Genomic DNA, 26640 nt, shown 5'->3' with positions numbered 1-26640 from the left:
AAGAAGAACATTTTTCTTAAGCTAACTATTTTCTTGGCAAAAATCTCACTGCTCCAATTTTTTTTTGGTTTTTTAGGGCCACACCCACGGCATATGAAGGTTCCCAGGCTAGGGGTCCAGTCAGAGCTACAGCAGCCGGCCTACGCCAGAGCCACAGCAACTCGGGACCCAAACCGTGTCTTCAACCTACACCACAGCTCACGGCAACGCTGATCCTTAACCCACTGAGCGAGGCCAGGGATTGAACCCGAAACCTTATGGTTCCTAATTGGATTCGTTTCTACTTCGCCACAATGAGAAATCCACCACTGCTCCAAATTTAATACTGGTTCAATATTCCCTTTTGATTCTAGTGACAAATATTGATGAGTAGATAATTTTTTCCTTCTGTGATTCCATGAACTCACCATTGGGTAGGAGGTGATTTTTTTTTTAAACAAAAAAAATTAGTTTGAAAGCAAAAAATGAGCCAATAAAAAAAAACTGATGTAGTCACACAATCTAATGTAGAATATAAGAGTCTCATGGATCATACGAATGTAAAATTTTCAAAATATTAAAAACATGGTTCGTGTAAACCTAAGATTTTTTCAACTGATTAATTCATGAGAGACTCAGCAAAATGTTGATTTCAGAGGAGAACTAGTAATAAGGTTCAAAGGACAATTTAAAGAACATATATATAGGAGTTCCCATCGTGGCTCAGTGGTTAACGAATCCAACTAGGTACCATGAGGTTGAGGGTTTGATCCCTGGCCTTGCTCAGTGGGTTAAGGATCCAGCATTGCCGTGAGCTGTGGTGTAGGTTGCAGATGTGGCTCGGATCCCGCGTTGCTGTGGCTCTGGCGTAGGCCGGGGGCTGCAGCTCCGATTCGACCCCTAGCCTGGGAACCTCCATATGCCGCGGGAGCAGCCCTAGAAAAGGCAAAAAGACAAACAAACAAACAAAACAACAACAACAAAAAAACAGCTATACAATATAATATATAATATGTACATATGTTTTTATATATATCAGTTAAGAATGAAAAAATGAATTTGCTAATAGATGCAAACCTGGTTACCTGGTTAATATCACATAAGTCAAAATCTAATTAGGTTTATCTTACTTTTACCCGGCAGAAATCACCATTATCTGTACTGGAAAAATTAATTTCCATTGCTATGGACAAGCATTTTTTTCACTACCATCAACTTTCTGCAAATTAGCTTTACCTCTATAGAGTTATAAATAGCCTATTCAATAGAAAGTCTACCAAAGGTGCAGGACCCTGTAGAATCAGATAATCTCCAGAAGGGCTACTACACAACTGAAAGGACATCCAGTAGTCTCTTTTGCCCATTTCCAGTTTGGGGATATTTTTCCCTGACATCACCGATTTTATTTTTTAATATTTATTTATTATTTATTTATTATTTTATTTAATTTTTTTTGTCTTTTTGCTATTTCTTTGGGCCGCTTCCGCGGCATATGGAGGTTCCCAGGCTAAGGGTCGAATCGGAGCCTTAGCCCCCGGCCTATGCCAGAGCCACAGCAACGCGGGATCCGAGCCGCGTCTGCAACCTACACCACAGCTCACGGCAACGCCGGATCGTTAACCCACTGAGCAAGGGCAGGGACCGAACCCGCAACCTCATGGTTCCTAGTCGGATTCGTTAACTACTGCGCCACGACGGGAACTCCTTATTTATTTATTTATTTATGGCTGAAGTTCCCAGGCCAGGAATCGAACCTGTGCCTCAGCATTGACCCAAACCACAGCATGGAGCATGATAATGTACGAAAATAGAATGTGTACATGTATATGTAACTGGGTCGCCATGCTATACAGTAGAAAAAAAATTGTATTGGGGAAATAACAATAAAAACAAATAATATATGTACATGTACATATTTATACATGTATTTTAACCAATTAATTGATTCTTCAGGGAGGCAAGGCAGAGAAGGAGAGGTATATAGGTGGGCTTAAAAATGTCTTTTTTTTTGGACTGTGCCCAATGCATGTGGAAGTTCCTGGGTTAGGGATCAAACTCTTTCCAGAGCAGTGACCAAGGTGGATCCTTAACCCACTGCGCCACAAGAGAACCCTAAAAATGTCTTAAATGAATGTATTTTTGTTGAAACAATTACATTATTTCAAAGTTCATGAAGGTTAACCAAAAACTGTCTAAATACTAGGAGACAGGCTGCAGTCCTAGAACTGTCTATCTTCTGCTCCCCTAAGCAGGCTCCTATCTTGCTGAGCAAAAAACAATTAGCAAGAAACCTGCTACAAAAGGGCTTAGGAATTTTATTTTTAACTACTTCTTTTTAAGGCTGCACAACAAGTTTAGCCCTTATATGGGTGTGTTCATGGGTGGTTAGGGTTAGAGCAGGGGGGTGGGTGGCACAGAGAGAAAGCAAGTGAGGATGCGAGTGAAGCAGTGGGGGGCCCTGTTTTGAGGGATCCTCAAGACATCCCAAGCTGAAAGCCTTCAACCTGGAACTTATTTTTCTTCCCCTTGCAGCCTCTCCCTACCCCCTTTGTGTTTCTATTTCAGCGACTATTTCACCATCAACGCAGTTGCCCAAACCAAACGTTTAGGTGACATCTGTAATTTCTCCTTCCTTGTCTACCACATTCTACTGGTCATAAAAGCCAGTGGAGTCCACACAGTACCACTCTCATTTGTCACTTCTCTTCCCACTCATGGCCAGTGCCCTGCTCCCAGACAAGTGCTCCCTTGCCTGGATCCCTGCAGCAGCTCCAGGCCGACCCCCTGCCTCCCCAACCCCAACCCCGATCCCACACAGTGGACCCTGGGAGCCTTTTCTGATGAGGTCACTCTGCTTAAACCCCGTGACAGCTTCTCCGCAACCTCCTTTACTTGGTACATGAGGTCTTTATTTCCACAGCTCACTGCCTCTCTCCAAGGGTCCTTCGCACTTTGAGGAGGTCCTGCTCCCCATTTCTAGAATCGCCTTTCACCGCTTAGATTCCTCTCCCGCTCTTCTCACCCTCAGGTCTTCACTTACTTCTTCCTAAGGCCTCCCTGTGTCCCCAAGCTCAGTGGCCTCTGAGCAGCAGGAACTCCTGCCAGCTCTGTCGCCTCTGAGTCTTGTCGCTTGGTCGTGCCTGTCGCCCCTGGGTGGCCTGGACCGGCGGCTTCTCGCCCTCTCACTTTGCTCTTGTAGCTCCAGACACTTCACCTTAGTTCTCTATCAGCTCCTGGAAAATTCCTCCTCTTTCTGCCCCTCACCCCTCTTCGTTTGCCCCCCAGGGGGTACCTCCCTGAGCCCCCGACCGGCTGGGATCCCTCGATCGTTCCGCACGCTTAGAGTACGGGGCATCTCCTCCTAGCACAGTCCGGGACTCTATATTCAGCTGTGTCATTAGGCTGGACCTGCCCGGTGTCCCCGGGCCCCCAGCGCGCCAGACGCGCAGCAGGTGTACTGCCGCCGGGTGTAGGAGTGAGGGAGCCGAACGAGCGTTCCCCCGGCGCGCAGCCTCGGCGAGGGTAGGAAGGCCGCACTCGCAGTCGCCGCCCCCCACCCCCACCCCCACCCCCCACCCCCACCCCCACCCCCGGGACCCCGCGGCGCCCTCCGCTCCCCCACGCGGCGCCGGAAGCGGCCCGCCCGTCCCCCTCCCCGGGGCGCCCGCCGCCTTATCTCGGCGCCTCCGGGCCGCAGGAGGAGTCGCGGGCGCGCGGGGTGGGAAGTGGCGGTGGTATGGCCCGGGGGCCCCGGGGCGCGGGCTTCCCGCCTGGCCGCCTGCTGTCGCTCCTGCTGCTGCTGCTGCTGCTGCTCTGCCTGGCCCGCGGCGCGCCCCGGACACCGGGCGCAGACGGTGAGTGCTGACAGGGAGCGCGCGCGGCGCCGGGGGCGCCCTCGGCCTGGCCCCAGACCAAGCCGGGCGCGCCCCGGACGCTCCTCCGCCCCTGGGCTGGGCGGTCTTGCAGCCTGGGCTTGGGGCGCAGGTCGGGGATCGAGAGGGCGGGGCTCCGACAAGCGGGAGGGCCTCCCGGGCGACTTCCCCGCCCCCGTCCCGGGGCCTCGGGGCCACTGTGGACGACAAGGGCGCGGCGGCCCGGCCTGCTGGCCCGGGAGGACCTGGCGCGAATTGGGGCTGGGCGCGAGCTGGGGGCCCCGGGAGAGCCGCACCCACTCAGCGAGGGCGTGGAAGGGCGTTCCGCTTGCACTGTCACTCTTCCGGCCCCGCTGTGGCTTTGCGGGACAAATTCTTGACCCGAAGCAGTTTTCTTTCTACCTTTTAAGTTTTTACCTTTGATGAAGAACCAGATGCTAATATGGTGAGAAAGAAGTGTAAGGAACTTTAGGGGAATAAAGCATTCATTAATTAGTTCATGTATTCAACAGATGAATGATCCTTGAATAGTTTCTGTGTGAGGGATGTGAGGTCGCGGTGCTGGCCCTATTCTGGGGAAAACAGACAAGAAAATAATCCATTTCCTGGCAGTTGACGTAGGTTTTTTTTTTTCCTCTTTTTAGGACCGCACCCGTGGCATATGGAGATTCCCAGGCTGGGGGTCGAATCCCAGCTGTAGCTGCCGACCTACGCCACAGCCACAGCAACACAGGGATCCGAGCAGTGTCTGTGACCTACACCATAGGTCGCCTTATGACCAGATCCTTAACCCAGTGAGCAAGGCCAGGGATCGAACCTGCGTCCTCATGGATTCTTGTCAGGTTCGTTAACCACTGAGCTACCAGGGGAACTCCTTGATGTAGTTTTTAATGCCGCCTGCAGAATGCAGTGTTGAATGTGGTAGGAGTTACACGGAGGATTTAGACATGGAGGGGAGGTGGCATTTACTTGAATAACTGTGATAAGGGCAGAATGCCAGAAGTGCTCTGAGAAGGTGGGTGGTCACAGGAGGGAAAGGCTACATCTAACTCAGGGAGTCTGGTGGCCTCATAAATGTGGTGACCCTTGAACTGGGCTAGCAAGGATTGTTAATATTTGGATATAGGAAGATGAGGAACGGAATTCTAGCTCATAGCAGAGGGCACAGTCAGCTCTCCACAAATATGTGTAGAATGAATGAATTCCAGATGGAGGGGACAAAGTGAGGAAGCACACGGAGGCACCAAAGCATGGGCCTGTGGTTCAGTTTGATGGGAATGAAAGGGAAATGAGGGCAGAAAAGCAGATTGGAATTACCCAGAAGGCAGAATGCTGTGATTGGCAGATCAAGGCATTTAGATCTCGCTGTTTCTGGGCAGTGAGTAGCCACGGGAAGTCACTGCAAGTTTTAGTACAGGGAGTTATCCCAGAAAGTGGTTATAAGAAAGCTCTCCAGCTTCCTTGATAAGACCAAGTACTCATCCCGTAGTAGATGGCAAATTTCATGGAGGGAGCTATGGGGGGACTTTGTGGCTCAGACTCCTGTTCCCCCCAATTCTCTTCAGCTCAGAAATTTTACCATCACTGGCAGGTAGTTCTCTTGATGGCTGAACCTTCTAGAGCAGCCAGTATATCAGATGCTCTGGTGATCTAACTTCCTTCTCTAACTCTGTCTCCCATGGCTGTGCTTAAAATCTTGTAGACACTTGGAGCCTATTTCAAAATCTTTGTGTTAAGACTGTAGCCTAGGAAACAGTCCACTGTGGTCTCACCGACTTGCTGGGCTAAGGTGGTTGAACAAAGTGACTGCCTAGGGTCACCCATCTGCACCTGCTCAAATGCTATGGGGTGCATTTTGGGAAATGGAAGCCAGGGTTGCCTGGCTGAGCCTCCTCTCCCCATGTAGACATCCTCCCACCATTTACAACCATGGAGAATCTGGTTTGATTAGAGGCACGTTTCCTTGCAGTGGACGCAATGTGGGGACTGACTAGAGGCTTAGGTGCCATTGAGGAAGTTGTAATATCTCTTCTTGAAGTTCTGAGGCTTGGCAGAAGGACCTAAGGGCTGCATGTAGATGATAAGGTAGAAATGGATTAGAAGGACTTAATGACAGATATTAAGGTGCAGTGAAACAGAAGAGGGAAGATGGAACCCTAAGGGTTTGGGGCTGGAGGATGACTTGGGTAGATGGTTCTAGAGGAGCAGAAAAAAAGATTTGGGAAGAAAAATGACTAGTTGTTTTGGAGATCCTGCTGTTGAACTGCTGTTAGGACTTTTGCAGAAATGAAATCAACAGGGAGTTGAGACTATGGACAATAAGTGTGTGCAAATGATGGAGACTTGATTGTCACTTGAAGCCTTGAGGTTCATGAGTATGAGGAACAAGGACAGATTTCTTGGAAAGAACATGTTCAGACGGTAGGTGCAAGTAGAGGCTAAAGAGCCATGGCCACATAGGTCAGAGGAGGACTGGGCTAGTATAGCATCAAGGAAACCAGGGGAAGGGGAGCCAAGAGAGTAGAGGTTGAGAACAAGGCTTTGGGTTTGGTGACTGGTCAGTGGGAGCCAGAGCCAGCAGAGCAGTGAGGGTGAGAGCCAGATGCAGAGAGCTCTGGTGAGTGCAGGACTTTGGCTGCAGAGTAGATGCTCTTTAAAGAAGATAGAAGGATGGAGTTCCCTGGTGGCTTAGCAGCTGAAGGATCTGGCAGTGTCACTGCTGTGACTCAGATTTGATCCCTTGCCTGGGAACTTCTGCATGCCTCTGGTATAACCAAAAAAAAAAAAAAAAAAAAAAAGAAGATAAAAGGATAAAAGGAAAGAGAAGATAGTGTGCAGTTGGTCTGGTCAGGTCAGTGCAAGAATTTTTTTTTCCTTTTTAGGGCTGCACCTGCAGCATTTAGAAGTTCTGTGCGAGGGATTGAATTGGAGCTGCAGCTGCTGGCCTATGCCATGGCTTGTGGCAATGCCAGGTCCTTAACCCTCTGACCAAGGCCAGGGATCGAATCCTCACAGACACTATGTTGGGTTCTTTATCCACTGAGCCACAACGGGAACTCCTAGAATATATATATATATATTTTTTTTTTTTTGGCTGAAGGTGGTGAGAAAGCAGACTCTGGCACTTTTTAGAATGAGGGGAATTATTTAGTAGAGGGAGAAACTGAAAATGCAAAAATGAGTGAGTTATTTAGTGGAGCAGGTCAAAAGGCAAAGTTGGTCTACAAGTGGGAAAGCTTGGTAGGGAAGAGCGGGGAGGGAGAAGAATGGGGACCCGCTCTGCCCTTCCCCCACAGCTAACTGCTCAGTGCTGTTTATTTTTCAAAACCAGCCCAATTGCCCTCCCTCCTGGAGGCCCCTTGGAGTTATCCAACACCAGCGACACCACACCCACACTTCTGTACCATATTGTATGGGACCCTACACTCTTATTTATATCCATATGTATTTATATGGTACCCTTGCCCTATACACTCACACCATACTGAAATGTAATTGTTTACCAGACCAAGAGCTCCTTGTGAGTAGGGAACTTGTATTAGGCATCTGGTGTGGAACTAAAACGAAGACCACCAAATGAGGAGTTCCTGTTGTGGCTCTGTGGTCAATGAACCCAGCTAGTATCCATGACGATGAGGGTTCAATCCCTGGCCTTGCTCAGTAGGTTAAGGAGCCAGCAGTGCCATGAGCTGTGGTGTAGATCACTGATGTGTCTTGGATCCCACATTGCTGTGGCTGTGGGGTTGGCCAGCAGCTGCAGCTCAGATTCAACCCCTATCCTGGGACCTTCCATATGCCGCAGGTGCGGCCTAAAAAGACACACACGCACAAAAAGACAAAAAAAGGCCACGAAGCCCATCAAATGAGAATAGGCACAGGCTGTTTATTCAGAGTTCACTCTGTCAATCGGGTCAGCCATCATCACTTACATTTATCAGGGACTTGAAGGCAGGCCTTTGAGTGTGAAACCTTTACAGTGGAACAAAAGGGAAGGCTTCAGGTGTGCCCTGTTGGAGGATGTTGGCAGGGAAAGCTGGAGGTAGCCTCCCTCGAACAGCAGGCATCCCGTGTGATTGGTTGGGGCCGCTTGTTTGGCTTTCGCTGATTGGTCCTTAGTTTGAAGCTTGGGGGAAAAATGGCAGAAGCTGATGTGGGAAGAGAATAAGAGCAAAAGGAGTGGGTCATTTTGTTGTACAGCAGAAATTATCACAGCTTTGTAAGTCCGCTATACTTCAGTAAAACTCACCAACAACAACATTGCAGAAGATGCCCGACATGGGCTAAGTCCCGACCTTTTGGGGCTTATTGCTGTAGAAGTTGTGGTTGACTTCCTAGATCGATGCTGCCAAGAGTTCTGGGTTTTTTTTTTTTTTTTTTTTGTATGGTCTGACCATTGTCTGTTTGGATCTTCAGTCTCTCACTGGTAACATTGCTGAATTACATGTAATTGTTATCAGAGATGTTTCAGAGAGGAGAGCGTGGAGGAGCTGAAGTCAGATGGAGGAAGGTGTGCGATGGTAGTTGGTGGAGCAGGAAGGTGTTGGTGGGTGGGTGGGGTGCCCAGCCCTAGGGGAATAGAGAGGTTAGGAATGGGCTGGAACCAGTCAGTCCTGTTTCTTAGCCTTTCCCCGGCATGGCTCAGAGTCTGGGAGTGGCTGGGAAACCTGTTGGCCCAGGCCTGGCTGGGGTTTGGGAAGAGGAGAGGATGGGCAGAGGCCTTGAGAGTGATGGTTGGGCGGGTCAGGGAAGTTGCTCCTGTATCAAGTGCACCTGACCTCACAAATCCTGCCTCCCACAGGCGTGGTGTTCACGCTGTCATCATGAGTCACAGCAGTATATTCCCGGTTGAGAGTGAGGAAGAGGAAGAAAGAGGGTGAACTGAGGGAGTGGATTGTTTGGGGGTGACTTGCAGTTGCTCAAAGTAATAGGGCAGGATTAGAGCCGATGAAGACAATCCCTAACCCCTACCGTGGCCTGGGTCTTCCCTCTCCAGGAACTCGGCCCTGGGCACATCCTCAGCTTCGGATCGAATCCTGAAATGGGCTTCTAGGTCTCTGCAGCCCAAGGGAGCAAGTGGCCTATTGGCCTTAGCTCTGCCGAGGAGACATGGGGGGACAAATTTGCATGGATTAAAAAAAAAGCAAATGGCTTGCTCGAGAATGTGAGGCAGCCTGTCAGCGGGTGGCAAGCAGGACAGGAACCTAGGGCATGGCTGCTTTGCTCAGCATGGGTTGCTCCCTGGTCTGAAGGTCAGATGTGGGGGCCCTACTGCAGTGTGGTCTTGGCCACACAGGAAGTGGACAGAAGAGGACAAAAGGGCAAAAACAGCTGGGAGCCCAGTAACTTTTGCACAAGGAAAGGTTATGGGTTTTTTTTTTTTTGGTCTTTTTGCTATTTCTTGGGCTGCTCCCGCGGCATATGGAGGTTCCCAGGCTAGGGGTCGAATCGGAGATGTAGCCACCGGCCTACGCCAGAGCCACAGCAACACTGGATCCGAGCCATGTCTGCAACCTACACCACAGCTCACGGCAACGCCGGATCGTTAACCCACTGAGCAAGGGCAGGGACCGAACCCGCAACCTCCTGGTTCCTAGTCGGATTCGTTAACCACTGCGCCACGACGGGAACTCCCGGTTATGGGTTCTTGATGGGGATTGGCAACGCTGGGTGGGGGCAGGAAGGGGTGTGGACAGTGGTTCCCACTGCCCCCCAAGGATTATGCTTTGAAAGAGTAGAGTGCTCTCTGTCTTAGGGGATTTTTAAAGCAGAGGCTATGTTTTGCTTTCCTATCCGGGTGTTGGAGAGGAGAGACTATGAGGTCTCCCAGTTTCCTTCTGTCTCTGGGATTTGATGCAGTCTCTTACGAGCAGTGCAATTTTCCGTAGTGTTTTGGAAGACGTGGGCATCTTTTCTCTTCCTGAGTTTGGGCCTCCTTTGCTTATTTCCTCGGGTCATTTGATCTGTTTCCATGTGTCTCCATGAGTTTGAGAGGCAGGAGCTCATGAGGGTTGTGCGGTGGGTTTGTTTGGTCTGACCGTGAATGGCTGGTGTTAGATTAAGATTTAAATCCAAGCACTCCGAGTGTGCTTTTATTTTTAAATTTTTTTATAGGGCCGCACCATGGCATATGGAAGTTCCCAGGCTAGGGGTCAACTTAGAGCTGTTGCTGCTGACCTACACCACAGCCACAGCAATGCCAGATCCAAGCCACGTCTGTGACCTACACCACCACTCATGGCAACACCGGATCCTTAACCCCCTGAGCAAGGCTGGGGATCGAACCTGCGTCCTCATGGACACTAATCAGATTTGTTTCTGCTGTGCCACAACAAGAGTGCACATAAGTTGCTGTTTGAATGTTGAAATAATGAGCCAGATGAGCTGGCTCAGGCTGGCAGCCTGCTCTATCCGAAGATCTCGTTTGCCTTGGTGTGCGGTGGAGAGGAGCGAGGATTGAGCAAGCCTGAGGAAGCTGAACTTCCTACTTCTGAGTAAAGTGTTACCCAGCGGGTTCGGAAGGGTGGGGGGGAGGCAGGGAGTGATCATGGAAATGAGGATATTAGGTACCGTTCCCAGAAATCAGCCCCGTGAAGAGGTTGGCATCTGTCCACACAAAGATAGTGCTTTGGGCTTTCGCATCAATTCAGCTCCCCATCACTCTCTTCATTAGTATAATTGGGAGCTGGCTAGCTGTCAGTACCTTCATGTGTTCATTAACAAAGGGCTGTTGAGTGGTTGTTATAATAATATGTCATGTTCTAATTGCTTTCCATGTATTAACCCATTTACTCTTTAATCCTCGAAACCACCATAAAAAGTAGGTTTACTGTTATCCTCATGTTACAGATCGATGGGAAACTGAGGCACAGAAATCATCAAGGGTCACCCAGCGAGCCAGCAGCTGAGCTAGGATCGTGGGCCCAAGTGGTCTCTTAACCCTGCTCTGAAGCACCACGTCTACTACCAGGCGCTGCATCATGCGTGCCTTGTTTTTAACAGCAGTGACCATATCTATGAAGACAGACATAAATATTCATGTAAATTAGCTCTTTGTCTAGTGCTCTGTGGAGCTCATGCATATAGTTCTCATTTAATCCTCGCAACACGATCTCCATTTTACAGCTTAGAACCAGGGTGCTGACCGTTTAACTCGCCTTAGGTCACATAACCGAGGAGCCAGAGAGAAGACTCCAACCCAGAAATGAGACACCAGAACCTGTCTGGTCGCCTCATGGATGGATGTGGTTTTAGCTCGTTTGTCACCGCAGAATAGAGAAGGGAAGTGAATCTAGGGTGGCAGCCCTCAGCTGGGGACACAGTAATAGTTACAGAGGGGTACTTGTCAGGCTTTTCCTCCTAGGTTTTTGGAATCCCCACTCTCCTGTTGCTCTCCAGTCATTCTAGGCATCCCTGGGGTCTGCGGAAGGCGGCGGTTGGGGGGGTGGGGTCCCCCGGTGGGGTGGGGTCCCCTCACCCCTATGTAGCCCCCTCAGTTACTGCATGGCAGCCATTTCTCTGCCCTCCCGAACAGAATCACCGAAGACAAGTCAGATCATCCTTGACATGGATGGGACGTTGTCCCCTGACACTGTGCCTCCCAGATTACAGTGAGGGCACAGTGATCTCGGCACAGGCTTGGAGAATTCCTCTCCCTTGGGTTATTCTCTCTGACACGTTGGTCCCAAGGCCATGCTGTGCCTCAGTCTAGACTTGGGGAAAAGACACCTTCCGTGTGGCCTTTTCTTTCCCCAGGGTGCTGACCCTCGTCCTTGAGATTGAGCTAGATGTTCAGTGCTGCTAGTAGTGTGGTCCCCCTGGGAGCTTCTTAAAAACACAGATTCTCTGGCTGGGCCCACAGCTACTGAAGCAGACTCTCTGGCGATTCTGTTTTAACAAGCTCTTCAAGTCGCCTATCTTGGTTTGCACCAAATTGAGGGGTTTCCTGGGACACGGGACTTTATTAAAGACAAAAATGAAGTGTCATGGAGTTCCTGTCGTGGCGCAGTGGTTAACGAATCCGACTAGGAACCAGGAGGTTGCGGGTTCGGTCCCTGGCCTTGCGCAGTGGGTTAACGATCTGGCGTTGCCGTGAGCTGTGGTGTAGGTTGCAGACATGGCTCGGACCCTGTGTTGCTGTGGCTCTGGCGTAGGCCAGTGGCTACAGCTCCGATTCGACCCCTAGCCTGGGAACCTCCATATGCCGCGGGAGCGGCCCAAGAAATAGCAAAAAGACAAAAAAAAAAAAAAAAGAAGTGTCAGAACCTGAGAGGGAAGGGATTTTAAGGGCCCTTTAATCCCTGTTACTCAAAATGGGCTCCACCTGGCAGCTTGTTAGAAATGCAAAATGTAGGCCCCACCCCAGACCTACTGAATCAGAGCCTGCGGTTTAGCAAGAGCCCCAGGTAATTTGAATGGACTTTAAACTTTGAGAAGCCCGAAGCCCTTACTTTACAGATGAAAAACTGAAACCCAGAGAGGTTAAATGATTTGCTAAAAGTCACCATGATTTAGACTTAACTAAAGTTAGGATCAATTCTGACTCAAGTGCAGTGCTTTCCTGTGCCTGGCTGACTTCCTCCAAGGCCATATGTTATTGGTCTGGTTCTATTTATTGCATGAACTTGAACTTAGTTCTATTTATTGAATGAATTTGAACTTAGTTCTGTTTATTTAAAACCTCTTTAGATTCTGTCCCTCACTAATTCAGGTTGGACTTTCCTTAGTTTATATGAGTGGTTGGCACTACTTTGCTTCTTGTTTTGTGTGTGTTTGTTAGATTCACTCAACTGTTGACTCACAAAAAAGAAGTCATTTTCTATCTAATGTAAGTTTCTGGCAATGGATGGATGTAAAAATGCTGCCATCTTTATAAAGACAAATATTTTTTGAAAAAAAAATCAAACATCTTACCATTTCCTCCTTGATTTCATTACTATAGTGTTTATATCAATCATATATATACATATATATATCTGAAACTAAGACAATATTGCTAATCAACTATACTTCCAAAAAAAGCATAGCATTTGATCTATTATGGCTTTTGTGCTACACACACACTGGGCTGAGTGTTCATCATAATACAGGTGACCACAGCTAGCTTTGTGGATGTGCCCCAGGATTTATTATTTAAAGGGTATTTCCAGGATGTGATTATGAATTGGCCGTGTCCTTATGGCACTGTTTTAAAATGTTAAAATGTTTAAATAGATCTAGCCCATGTTGATGGACATTTAGTAGGGGGATTCAGTCTCACTTCAGCTCTGCCTGTTGCCCTTGTAATCAGGTGCCTCCCTGCTCTGTTTTCTCTAGGTTGTAAAACTCCATCTTATGCCAGGATTAGTAAAGGCATCTAACTACTCCGTATTCTCAACCAGTTCCGTGAACGCCCAGCTGCTACCCCTTATGCTTGCCTTCTGAGGCACTCAGGGACCCCATTCCTGAGCCTTTCTAGGCTGGCTTTTCTTCATTTTAATTTTAATTACTTTTTGTTCTTCTTTTCTCTCTCTCCCTCCCTCCCTCTCTCTTTTTTTTTTTTTTTTTTGGCAGTTGGCTTTTATTATTATTATTATTTTCGGCAGTGCCTGCAGCATGTGGAAGTTCCCTGGCCAGGGATTGAACCAGGCCACAGCAGTTACACTGCTGGGTCCTTAACCCACTGAGCCCCTGGGAACTCCTAGACTGGCTTTTAGTTCTTCCTCTCAGGTATTCCCGTATGTCCATCGCTTCCATCTTCTGAAATATTGTCAATACTCTTATTTGCTATCATCTGTCTTCTCTCTCCAAGTTTATACCTTTCTGGTCCTTGATGTCATTTTAAAATTTGGGGGCTGGGGAGGTTGTGCATGTGTTAAATCTGCTGTGTTTAACTGAAACTCTTTCATTTAAAATTTAAAATTAATCACTTATGTACTTTCTGTTACAAGCTCGTTCTCACTCTTGATGTTGTATGTTTGTGTATGCTCTGTTTTTCCTTCTCTGGTCTTGAGTTTTGACTGTTGGTCTTTATGATGCACTGATTTTGGCAAAAGTGTTTTTTTCAATGAATTTGAATATATTTTCTAATTCTTTTTTTTTTGTCTTTTTAGGGCCGCACCCATGGCATATGGAGGTTCCCAGGCTAGGGGTCTAATCGGAGCTGTAGCTACCCGCCTACGCCACAGCCACAGCAACACAGGATCTGAGCCATGTCTGTGACCTGCAGCACAGCTCACGGCAATGCTGGATCCTTAACCCACTGAGCGAGGCCAGGGATCGAATCTGTGTCCTCATGGTTGCTAGTCGGGTTTGTTAGCCACTGAGCCATTAAAAAATTTTTTTTTTGTCTTTTTGGCTTTTTCCAGGGCCGCTCCCACGCGGCATATGGAGCTTCCCAGGCTAGGGGTCGAATCAGAGCCGTAGCCACCGGCCTACGCCAGAGCCACAGCAACACAGGATCCGAGCCATGTCCGCAACCCACTCCACAACTCACACAACACCGGATCCTTGACCCACTGAGCAAGGGCAGGGATCGAACCCGCCACCTCATGGTTCCTAGTCGGATTTGTTAACCACTGCGCCACGATGGGAACTCCTAGCCACTGAGCCATGATGGGAACTCCTATATTTTCTAACTCTTTAACATCTTTTTAATCTTTACTGAGCCCTAACGACTGACCCCCTTGCCGTAAACTCCAATTTTGTTTTTTCCTTTTTCAAACTTCTTGCATTAAAATTCTAGTCCCTTCCCCAGCCGCCTGCTTTTCTTTTTCTCTTTTAAAGTATAACGACATGTCAAACTCAAATTTTCTGAGGTAGATAAGATTTTTTTTTTTTTTTTTTTTTAGCCGGCATATGGAGTTCCCAGCCTGTGGATCAGATCCGAGTGACTTTCAATCTTTGGCCGGCTCCTTAACCCACCGTGCTGGGCCAGTGATCCTGTTGCACCACAATGGGAACTCCTAGGGCGGAGAAGCTTTTATGTCTGGTATTAAACATTTCAATGTTGGTATCCTCTTTGCCCTAAGAATTATTTAAGAGAGTGTCCTATAGTTTACAAGTAGGCTTTCTTTTTGAGGATGCAAGTCTTGGGTTTAAATCTTGTTTAATTACATTATTATTACATGGTAATCGGGTATGACAACACAATTTCTACTTTTTTTGAAATTTGTTGCATTTTCCTTTCTGGTGTAGGATATAATAAATTTTGTAAATATCCTATGGTTAATTTAGTATTACTTAGTGATTAGCAGGGCTCGTCTCATTTTTGTGTTCTATTTTGTTAAAAAATAAAAATAAAAAGCAAGCTTGGTTAAGAGTATTTTTATATCTCCCTTTCTCAGTTGGGCTCATGCCTCAAGCAGCCTGAGGGCTAAATCTTTATTACCTGGGCAGTACCAGGGCCAAGAGTAAGATGAAATTCCATGCCGAAATTCTCTCCTTACTAGTCCACTCCTGCTATTACGGACACTGGCAGTGCAACACAATATCCCACACAGCCTTGGGTCAAAATTCTTTGATCTTGGGCCATATGTCACTATCTGGTAGATTTGCATGTTTCAGGAATTTTAGCCCCAAACATTTTTGCTGCTTATCTAAGTAATTGGGATCTGGTCATCCTGTTGGGACCTGGCTGTTATCTCACTGACATTTTAAACACATTCACCACCTTTTCCCTAAAAGGAAAGGGGATAGGGCCATAAGCGAGTTCTTCTCCTTTCCATTTGCTTGTTAAGTCCCAGCCACTAGGATTGCAGTTTCTTTTATCCAGTTGGTCCATAAACATATAGCGAATGTTTCTATCGTGCCATAATGATATATGAGCAGATGACATAATCCCTGTCTTTGAGAAGCTCATCCGCCATAGCAAGCTGGGAGGACAGAGGTGGAATGGGATATAATGACAGATTAGCATGGCTGATATGGGAATGTACAAGGGTTGGGGAGCACAAAGGAAGATTCATTTTCCTTAAGGATGAAGGAATGGGGAAGACCGCAGGGAGAATGTGATGGCTAAGCTGGGTCTTGAAATAGAAACAGGTGCTAGTTGGACAGAGAAGGATAGACATTCTAGATGAAGGGAACAGGGTGAGTATGACATGAAATAAGACGGTGGGGAGTTCCCGTTGCGGCTCAGTGGTAATGAATCTGACTAGCATCCATGAGGATGAAGGTTCAATCCCTGGCCTCGCTCAGTGGGTTAAGGATCCGACGTTGCCGTGAGCTGTGGGGTAGGTCACAGACGTGGCTCAGATCTGGCGTGGCTGTGGTGTAGGCCGGTGGGGACAGCTCTGATTCAACCCCTAGCCTGGGAACCTCTGTGTGCCGCAGGTGTGGCCCTAAAACGACAAAAAATAAAAAAGAAAGAAAAAAAGAAATCGAACGGTGGTAGCATGTCAGGGGAAAAGAAGTCGGCCTCTTGCCTGGAGAACACTTGGGTGTGGGAGCAGTGAGGCTGCAGGGGTTAGTCCAGGGGCAGACTGTTCAGAGCTTCCATCGCCAGGTAGGGGAATTTGCGCTTTACTCCATGAACAAGGACTGGCCATCGCAGGTTTCTAAGGATAGGATAAGGTCTACCCTTTATAGTTTTGGTATTCAGATTTTGGTTTTCCATTTGAAATGTCTACTACCCAAAATGTGACTCATCTAGAGCAGGTGATTGGAGTATTCTTTTCCTGATATGTGCAATTTATGATTCAGATTCAGATGTCTGTGCCAGTTGCCACCAACATGCTACGTGCGAGCAAAAAGAAGGGAAGAAGATGTGTATTTGCAAATACGGATTTGTGGGCAATGGGAGGACTCACTGTATTGGTAAGTTCTGAATCCTGGGTTCAGTGAAAAAGTTGAATCAAGAAGCGAGGTGCTCTAATATTAAAGAATTGATGTTCTTGGGGGAAAATACTGTTATTTTGTTCACATGTCTTTATCACAAGAAGTTTTATCAGCTAAAATAAGTCCTTGTTTTACTGTTTGGATGTATCCATTCTCTAGCATTTCCAAGGAATTATCCCTCACGTTGAGGTCCTTAAACTTGGATCTCTGGACACTATCCTAACACAGATTTGAAATCTGTTTCAAGTCTTGAGTTTAACTTAATTCGAGTGAGTATTGCATTTTTAAATTTCTCTGGTTGATAGAAAACTGTAGTTGAGGAAAAGCAAAACACAAATTGCCTATTGAACTTTTTGGCTAATTGGTGAAATACTGTTGCTTTGAGTCTTATGTTTCCCAGATTCCATCTTCCATATTTTTGGTAGTTGTACCCTTTAGGGTCTTGGGTGGCTTAGAGAAATACAACAACTTTTAGGCTAGAGGCATTTGGGATTTCTTTTCGCCTCATGGCATCCACTATGCAGTGACAGTCAGACAATATCCAGGTTCAAGCCTGATACAGAGAAAGGGAGAGTTTCATGTCAACTTTAGAATAGTGAATGTTAGGATAATCAGCTTCCTCCGAGCAACCGGGTTGCTTGCAATAATACTGTGGATAGTTTTGCCTTGTGGCTGTGGGTTGACAGTATATACAACTTTGTAGTGATATCTTCTTTTTTTCTCCTTAAAGAAAAATAACAATTAAGTCCTGATTTTAAAAAGTCATATTCTACCTCACAGATAGAAGTTTTTACAACCACACACCATTGCCTGTTCCTGTAGGCTGGAGCTGGATCTTCTTGACCCTCTTTCAGATTCTGCCCGTAAGATCCTCCCCCGACTATTTGCCAGCAGGTGTTTGAAAATGAAGTTGGGACTGGGGAGCGTGGACAAGCTTCTTCCGCTCCCTCCCCTAGGAAGTCTTCCTCCCCTGAATGCTTGCTGCAATCTTTTTTTTTTTTTTTTTTGTCTTTTGTCTTTTTAGGGCCGCACCCACGACATATGGAGGTTCCCAGGCTAGGGGTTGAATTGGAGCTGTAGCTACTGGCCTCCACCACAGCAATAGCAACGTGGGATCTGAGCGGTATATGCAACCTATACCACAGCTCATGGCAACGCCAGATCCTTAACCGAATGAGCAAGGCCAGGGATCGAACCTGCAACCTCGTGGTTCCTAGTCAGATTTGTTTCTGTTGCACCACGACGGGAACTCCCCGCTTGCTGCATCTTGATTGTCCTTTGACTTCTAAACAATAGAAACTTCTCTTAATGGGCAGAAGAAGTTTTATTAATTTATGGGGTACTTGCTCCCAAACACCAGACACTACATATCCCAGTATGTGGCCTCCAGAGACCATGCCATAGGTTACAGGTGAGGTCATAGGTGTGCCAGAGATGTTATTACATGGTCAAGGGACCTAGGAGTTCTAGAATCTTCCACAAACCCAAATGTCCCTTCTGATGAGGTCTGCAGGGATGACATGCCTCAGAAACAATAGCAAAGGACAGGAATATTGCATCTTTGGGACAGGTGGACTTGTGTCTGAAACCCCTGTGCCCTGCTTAGTAATCTGGATGGACCCTGGCCTGGCTATGGCTTGGGGGCCTGTTCTGCCTCTCTGAGCTCTCATGCACATCTTACCACAGATGGTTTTATCAATGACTAGTGTTTCAGGTTTGATCAAATTAAAAAAAAAGATAATATAAGAAAAATGAAAAACAAACAAAACAAAACCCCACCAGATTTTGAACAAGGAGGGGTCCTTTTGAGTTAACAGGAGTTGAATGTAATTGTGGGAGGCAGCTGAACTGCTTTGAAAGAACCAGTAGTGTAATAAAACACTGAATAACAGACAGGAAAACTCTGGCTCATGAATTGATGATTTCCTCCTGCCAAAAAACTAGCTGGACAGATTAGCCATTAACGGCTGCAAAAGAAATAGGTCAGAGGAGTTTCCTGTGATGGTCAAGGCTAGGGTAGAGCCAGCAAACTCTAGCCTGGGGACCAAACCACCACTGTCTGTTTTAATAGTTTTCTCCTTTTTTTGGCCCTACCCACAGTATGCAGAAGTTCCGGGGCCAGGGATTGAACCCGTGCCACAGCTGTGACAGAGCCACAGAATGCCAGGTCCTTAACCCACTGGGCTCCCAGGGAACTCCTGTAATAGAGTTTTACCAGAACACAGCTTTGCTAATTTGTTTACCTATTGTCTGTGGCTGCTATTGTGCGTCGAAGGCAGGGATGAGCATGTGTTCCCTTGGTGGTTCACGGGGTTATGAATTGGACTAGTATCCATGAGGGTGCAGGTTAGATCCCTGGCTTTGCTCAGTGGGTTAAGGATCTGGCATTGCTGTGGCTGTGGTGTAAGCCGGCAGCTGCAGCTCTGATTTGACCCCTAAGGAACTTCCATATGCCATGAGTGGGGCCCTGAAAAGCAAAACAACCCCCCCAAAAAACAAAAGTATTGATGAGCAGTAGTCACCAGAGACTTGTGACTGGCCTTTGACAGAAAAAGTTTGCTGATCCCTGGCCTGGAAGACAGATATGGGCGGGAGATTTACCTTCATTTCACATTGTTATAAAATTATTGAATTAAAAAATACTCAAGGCAGGTTCTGTGGACTCATCAAGCATCCCCTGTCCCAGCCTTTCCTCCCTGGGTGACTATTATTCACATGGATCAGTGACGATTAGCAGGAGCTGCTTCTGCCACAATATTAGCCCTGCCCCCCCGGATGAAGCTTAAGCACTAATTCCATTGTGTTTCCTGGTAACTCAGAAGTAACAAATTTTCCAGTTAATCATTGGATGTAAAATCATCCTGCTCTGGTTTTCGAGAAAAGCAAGAGAATGGCTGGGCCCGAAAAGTGGGCTTCTGCCCAGTTTGTTCCCCCAGGGCCATGATAAGATCTTTTTAAGTGTGGAGAAGTTCAAAAAGCATCTCCCAGTCTTCAGATGAGGTGCAATTATCAGATGGAGATGTTGGGTTTCTCTTGTGGGTTTTGTCTGTACCTGGTGCAAGACCAGGATCTGCCCCTGCCTGTAGTCCGAGAAGCCTCGTGAGAAGGGAAGATGCTGGGGAAATGGATCTTTCAGCTGTTGTCACCGAATATTGATTCCCAGGAGCGCAGGAGAACAGTCTGGGTGGTTGTTCGAGGTTTGGATGGAGGGATAGCCCTTACTGTGCCTTGTCTTAATGTATCGACAGATAAAAACGAGTGCCAGTTTGGAGCCACCGTGGTCTGTGGGAACCACACATCTTGCCACAATACACTTGGAGGCTTTTACTGCATTTGCTTAGAAGGATATCGAGCCACAAACAACAACAAGACGTTCATCCCCAATGATGGCACCTTTTGCACAGGTACTCAAGAAGGGGGATGCAGTGAGGGCAACATGATGATGGCAGAATGGTACTCGGGATGGGGAGGAGGGAGAAGGTGAGGCCCGGGCAGGGTGTGATTTAAGGGAGGGACTCTCCTTTTTTTTTTTTTTTGTCTTTTTGCCTTTTCTAGGGCTGCTTCCCGTGGCATATGGAGGTTCCCAGGCTAGGGGTAGAATCAGAGCTGCAGCTGCTGGCCTACACCACAGCAACAGCAACGCACGATCCAAGCCTCATCTGTGATCTACACCACAGCTCATGGCAACGCCGGATCCTTAACACACTGAGCAAGGCCAGGGATCGAACCCGCAATCTCATGGTTCCTAGTCGGATTCGTTAACCACTGAGCCATGATGGGAACCCAGGACTCTCCTTTATCTACGAGCGACATGTGGACATGGATCGAATATTAGTTAATATTAGGAAATTATTGTTAATTTTGTTAGGTGGATTACCTATATGGTGGTATTTAGGATAATATTCTTATTTTGAGACATGTGTGCTAAAGTATCTAGGGGTGTTATTATGGAATATCTGGTGCTACTTTATCTGTAAGACACCTTAAATGGCAAAATGTGACCAATTGTTGAATCTCGGGAGCAGGCAGGAGTGGGACTAGGGGAGATTGTAATTATTCTTTTTCTTGTTCTGTGTGTTTGAACATTTTTATAACAAACAACAAGGAGGGACTCTTGGAGGTGGTGTGCCATCCGCATTTTCCTTGGAGTGACTCTGGTACTAGCCAGCTCTGTGTACACTGCCCCCCACCCCCTGGGGATGGGAGGAGGGGCCATGGCACTGCACCTGTTAGAGATGTGGGCTTGTCTCCTGGAGGAATAAGCCAAGTGAGGAGTGCAGCCTTTTTTTTTTCTTCTTTTTTTGGCTGTACCCTTGGCATATGGAAGTTCCCGGGCCAGGGATGGAATCCAAGCCACAGCTGTGATCTGTGCCACAGCCATGGTAACTCAAAATCCTTAACCCATTATACCACAGCAGGAACTCTGTGAGGAGTGCAACTCTTAGGGCCTCAGGAGCTTTGAAGGTCAGATGTGGGGGCATATCTTGGTCAAATACAAGAGGTGGGCAAAACCGTCCTCATTTTCAGTGGCTCTGAACTCTGTGTACAGCTTTTGATGATAGTATAGCTCTTAGGTTTTCTAAGAAAAATCTTTGAACCGTAATGGAGAAAGGCAGAAAAAGACGCCTGGTTCTAAGATGGCTTCACATAGACTTACTGACTCTCCTTGAAAGCTTTGCAATATTTAAAGGTTCGGAGGGAAAAGAAAAAGAGAGAAGAGCATGTTTTATCCACTTGGAACCACAGGATCCGAGGCTCTGATTCATTCTCCCTCTTGACCTTTTCCAGGTAAAAATCCCTCAAAGGGTATATTTGATTTATCCTTGGCATGAATGAACACATTCCCTCTGAGAAAATGTTTTATGATATCTTGTTGTTTTAGGGAGCAAATTACTAGCTATGTGATTGCAGAAGTGCAATGTTGCAGAATTAAATTAGGTGCCTTAAAAAAGATACCAATTTTTTTTTGTTTTTTTGTATTTTGTCTTTTTTTAGGGCCGCACCCGAAGCATATGGAGATTCCCAGGCTAGGGGTCTAATCGGAGCTGTTGCTGCTGGCCTATGCCAGAGCCACAGCAATGCCAGATCCGAGCTGTGTCTGTGACCTACACCACAATTCGAGGCAACACCAGATCCTTAACCCACTGAGCAAGGCCAGGAATCGAACCCGAAACTTCATGGTTCCTAGTCGTATTTGTTTCCACTGCGCCATGACAGGAACTCCCAGGATACCAATTTTTAAGAAAAAAAACCTTACAAGATGAAGATCTGGTGTTAAGGTCATTTGAAACTCATTTTTCATGCACTTCCTCTGCCAAGGCTGTGCTAGTGGGAGGTGACGGCAGACAGCTAATTTCAGTGTAAAGTGTCAGCCACAAGTAAGCCAAGCGCGCTTACCAGAATCCGAAATCCGTGGGGGCACTTACCTTGAAGTGGGTGAAGGATGGGGGTACTTTTTGAGGGTGTGATACCTGAAATTGTGTTTTCAAAGTTGTGGGAGTTTGACAGGAAACACTTTTGTAACTGTATAGATGAGTATAGTTTCCAAGGATGGATTCTGTTCATAAAAAGATAGGAAGAAGAAGAAAAAGAGAAAGAAATATTTTATGCAAGGCCCCAGTAGATGTCAGCCTATGAAGAACCAATCTTTCTGGAACAAAATCCTGATCTAGGCTCTGCTTCTATTTATTCTACCCTTTGGAAATATTTAGTGACCTTTCTGTCTCTCTCTCTTTTTTTTAAGTTGAACTGTAATTCATATACCATAAATTCGCCCCTTTGAAGGGTACAATTCAGTCATTTTTAGTGTAATTCACAAAGTTATGCAACCATCACCACTATCTGATTTTATTTTATTTATTTGTTGACTTTTGGCTGTGCCCAAGGCATGTGGAAGTTCCCAGGCCAGGGATCAAACCCAAGCCATAGCAGTGGTAATGCCAGATCCTTCACCTGCTGAGCCATCAGGGGACTCCATCCTAATTTTAGAACTTCTCTCTCACCTGAAAAAGGAGCCCCATATCCATTGGTAGCCATTCCCATGAACTTTCTCTCTCTCTCTTTTTTTGAGGTCTCCATTTATCACTTTGCAAAAGTGCATTGATGACTTGTCTTGATGACACTGAGTTTCTTTCAGAAACAAACACAGTTGCCACAGAAACATCAGTGGACTTTAGCTGGGGCAGAAACATAGCAAGTTCCGGGGTATCAGTAGTTATCTAGTGTTTGCCTGGAACCAGAAGATTGTAAATCCCAGTTCTTGAATTCGGAGAAATCCTGTGACCTGGTGTTTATTGTACTTTGCAGAGTTAAGTCCAGGCGCTGGTTGCAGGTAGGTGCCTGGATGTCAGTGTGTATAGATGAGGAATGCATTGCAGGGGGTCTAGTGCTGAGAGCCTGCAGATGTTCTGGTGCCCAGGCTGCCCCCGGGATGACTCCTGGGCATCATGGAAACTTTGCCACGAGTCACAACCCAGAGGAAGAACCAGTGTGGCCTTCACAAAGGCGTGTTGTCCCTCTTCGGAAGTGACAGGGCCCTGCCTGAGTTCCTCCAGCAGTTGATGGTCTCCTGTACTTTCCTCCTGCTGCTTACCTGCCTTTTGACTGAAGTGGGTCAAGAGTAAGTGGAGAGAGGAGTTCCTGCTGGGGCACAACGGGATCGGCGGTGGCTCGGGAGCACTGGGACACAGGTTCGATCCATGGCCTGGTGAAGTGGTGTTAAGGATCTGGTGTTGCCGCAGCTTAGTCACAACTGCGGCTCAGATCTGACCCCTGGTCCGGGAACTCTGTGTGCCTCAGGGCAGCCAAAAAGGAAAAAAAAAAAAAAAAAAAAAAAAAAAAAGAGCAAGTGGAGAGATATGAGACTGATGTGGAAATAAGGCCCAGGGCTGTCATCTTCCTCCCACCTCCCAGTGGTCTTGGCCCTCGAGGGGTCTGCTGAAAACTGCAAAATACTTTTTCTGTGCTCTTCAACTCAGGACTCCATCCTGACTCTATGGACAACAGCAGTGTTCATTTCCATTAAACTCATTTCCTGCCAGATCAGGGCCTGATGCAGTTTCTTCTAGAGACATGTAGCCACCCTTTAGTTTGGGCGGAGAAACGGGGAAGATGGGGAGTGGGGAAGAGAACCTGGAGGGAGTGGGTGCTTCGCATTCATCTGTTCCTGGGAGCCGCTGCTCAGTACCTGCATCCTGTAGGTCTGCCTGTGGGGACTAAACACCTTCCTTCCCAGATGTCCACCCCTGTCTCAGTGTCGTCTGCCGGTGTCCCTCCCAGGCCAGGGGCCTTGTCCTCCATGTGAACCTTTGCCCACAGGCTTCTCAGCTGCCCTGCTGCTTCAGGTCCTGGGGCAGCCCGCCGTGGCTTCCGACACAAATGCGCAGCTCCCCTGAGATTCTGCTTGCTCTACACAGGCTGTTGCTCCCTAGGCTGCCTTGTAGCTGTCCTGAGCTTTCTCCCAGTGCTCTCCCCAAGGAGAACTTCTCTGCCCAACCCCCCGTCCTTTGGTTTAGCTGGAGTTATTCCTAGGGTCCTGTTTTACTGCTCTGGAAGAAGGAAGAAGCAAGGAAGGATAAACCCTGGAAAATCACACTGAAGGGTTATTGCTCCCGACCGCCCAGAGCAGCACTCATAACCTTTGGCTCCTTGCCTCGCTTCCCCGGGGAATCCCTCTGACTCCTGCTTAGGTCTCCAACTGTGGTGGGTGATGGCTTCAGACACCTGCTGCTGCCCAAGAGCCTAGGAAGGAGAGAGAGGCCAAAGAGTCTGAATCAAAAGATGGTTAAACCAAAGCTCCATCCCCTCAAATGCCAGAGGCCTTGACGAAGATGATTCATTGTCGCTCTTGGGGACTGCTGGGGCCATGCCTGAGCTCCCCCTGCAGGTTAACCTCTCCCCCCCTTTACTCCTGCCTCCTGCTTGCTCAAGCCCCAGGATATAGATATCCTGGTTCTGTCCAGCGGCCCTGTTGAGTATAATAAAATACACACTCAGGGTTCTTTTTGACTCCACTAAATTAAAGTTTGGGGAGAAGTACAAGGGACAGGAGCTGAGCTTAAATTTATTTTTGAACTATCTGTAAAGCAGGCTTTCCTAAGCAAACTATCAATATATGCAAGAAAGTAAATGTTTAGCCCTTTGAGGTTAGGATCTTTGCTCACGGCCACTGCATCTCCGAACATGAAAATGGTTTGAAAATGGTTCTCCATTTATTCAGCTATTGTCATATGTGAAAAAGGATGGAGCTGTTACCCTAGAATGAAACTCTGGAATAAGGATGAATGGGTCCTTTACTTCTGGTTGTAGTGATTCATGATTGTTCTTCCTCAAAGGAGAGAGAAGAGTAAGTCAGTATTTTTCCTCCATAGAAGGAATATAGCTTTATTTTTTCCATTTATTAAAAAAAAGTACTCATGTAGAAAAGTCAAACAGTTATGGATAGGTATAAAAAAGAAAGAAAGAAAAAAATCACCTAACATTAACCCAGGGACAACAACTCAATATTTTGGTTAATCTCTTTTAAGATGCCTCCATGCATATGTAATGCAACCATAACTTTAGATTAATAACATGTGTATGTTGTTCCACAACCTGATATTTCACTTCTTTAACACATATTATTTCTCCATATTTGACTTCATAAAGTAAGAGAAGATTTAACCTCACTCCCAATACATGATCTTTTCAATAAAAATAAATATAAAACCTAAGAGAAATGAAAATGTATGTTTACAAAAGTCTTATACACACATGTTCAAAATAGCCCAAACCGGAAACACCCCACATGTCCATCAACGAGAGGATGGATAAATAAATTCCTATAGCAGACTATTAATTAGCAATAAAAATGACTATCTATTGATGTACAACATAGAAGAGTATTGAAAACAGGGAGTTCCCACTGTGGCGCAGTGGAAACAAATCCGCCTAATATCCATATAGATGCGGGTTTGATCCCTGGCCTTGCTTAGTGGGTCAGGGATCTGGTGTTGCCATGAGCTGTGGGGTAGGTCTCAGATGCAGCTCAGATCCCGAGTTGCTGTGGCTGTGGTGTAAGCCAGCATCTGTAGCTCCAGTTTGATCCCTAGCCTGGGAACTTCCATATGCCATGGGTGTGGCCCTAAAATGCAAAAAAAAAAAAAAAAAATTGAAAACATTATGATGAATAAAAGATACCATAAACAAAACATGCATTATAAGAGAGTCCATTTAGGAGTTCCCATCGTGGCACAGTGGAAACAAATCCGACTAGGAACCATGAGCTTGTGGGTTCGATCCCTGGCCTTGCTCCAGTGGGTTAAGGAGCCAGCATTTTGGTGAGCTGTGGTGTAGATCACAGATGCGGCTCGGATCTGGCGTTGCCATGGCTGTGGTGTAGGCTGGCAGCTGTAGCTCCGATTAGACTCCTAGCCTGGGAACCTCCACATGCCACGGTGTGGCTCTAAAAAGATGGGGGAAAAAAAAAGAGTCCGTTTATATTAAGTTTGGGCAAAACTAATCTTAGAGTGATAGAAATCAAAAAGTGGTTGTTTAGGGGTGGGGTGGGGATCGCCTAAAAGAAACATGAGGGAACTTCCTGGGTGGATGGAAATGTTCTGAATCTTGTTTTGATGTTGGCCGCATGGTTGTATGTGACTTTCTCAACTCATGAACTGAACACTTAAGGTCAATACATTGTATTGGGTCTAAATGATAACTCATTTATAAATTACTATAGGGGTAGATATATAATGCCTTTTATTTATTTTATTTTATTTTATTTTTTGCTGTGCCCATGGCATGAGGAAGTTCCCAGGGCCATGGATGGAATTTGAGCCACAGCATCGACAGTCCAGAACCGTGTGGACCCTACCACTGTGCGGCCACCAGGGAACTCCTATGATATCTTTTAAATTAACTGCATAGAATTTATTAAATGGCTGTATTATGTTACTTAACTGATTATTTTCTCCCCATTGTGATTGTTTTTCTGGCT

At 46.8% G+C, this 26640-nt stretch overlaps 1 protein-coding gene across 6 annotated transcripts in view; it reads left to right on the top strand.

Moving 5' to 3' along the window:
• The first annotated feature begins 3634 nt into the window (after positions 1-3634).
• The window catches only part of SUSD1 (sushi domain containing 1), a 147970-nt gene continuing 124964 nt past the window's right edge, over positions 3635-26640 (top strand). For 4 of the 6 annotated variants that reach the window (XM_047768154.1, XM_047768155.1, XM_047768158.1 and 1 more), the window contains exons 1-3: positions 3636-3833; positions 16530-16643; positions 19913-20068. In XM_047768154.1, the coding sequence (XP_047624110.1) occupies positions 3716-3833; positions 16530-16643; positions 19913-20068 (388 nt within the window). In that variant the 5' untranslated portion in view covers positions 3636-3715. Of the gene's footprint in view, positions 3834-16529; positions 16644-19912; positions 20069-26640 lie in introns of all 6 variants that reach the window. The other 2 variants (XM_047768157.1, XM_047768156.1) reach the window with 2 other exon arrangements.

The sequence above is a fragment of the Phacochoerus africanus genome, chromosome 2 (genome assembly GCF_016906955.1).
Source record: "Phacochoerus africanus isolate WHEZ1 chromosome 2, ROS_Pafr_v1, whole genome shotgun sequence".
In the NCBI taxonomy this organism is placed as follows: domain Eukaryota; kingdom Metazoa; phylum Chordata; class Mammalia; order Artiodactyla; family Suidae; genus Phacochoerus; species Phacochoerus africanus.
Note: the sequence above shows the minus strand (reverse complement) of the source record. Positions and strands in the feature narration are given on the sequence as shown.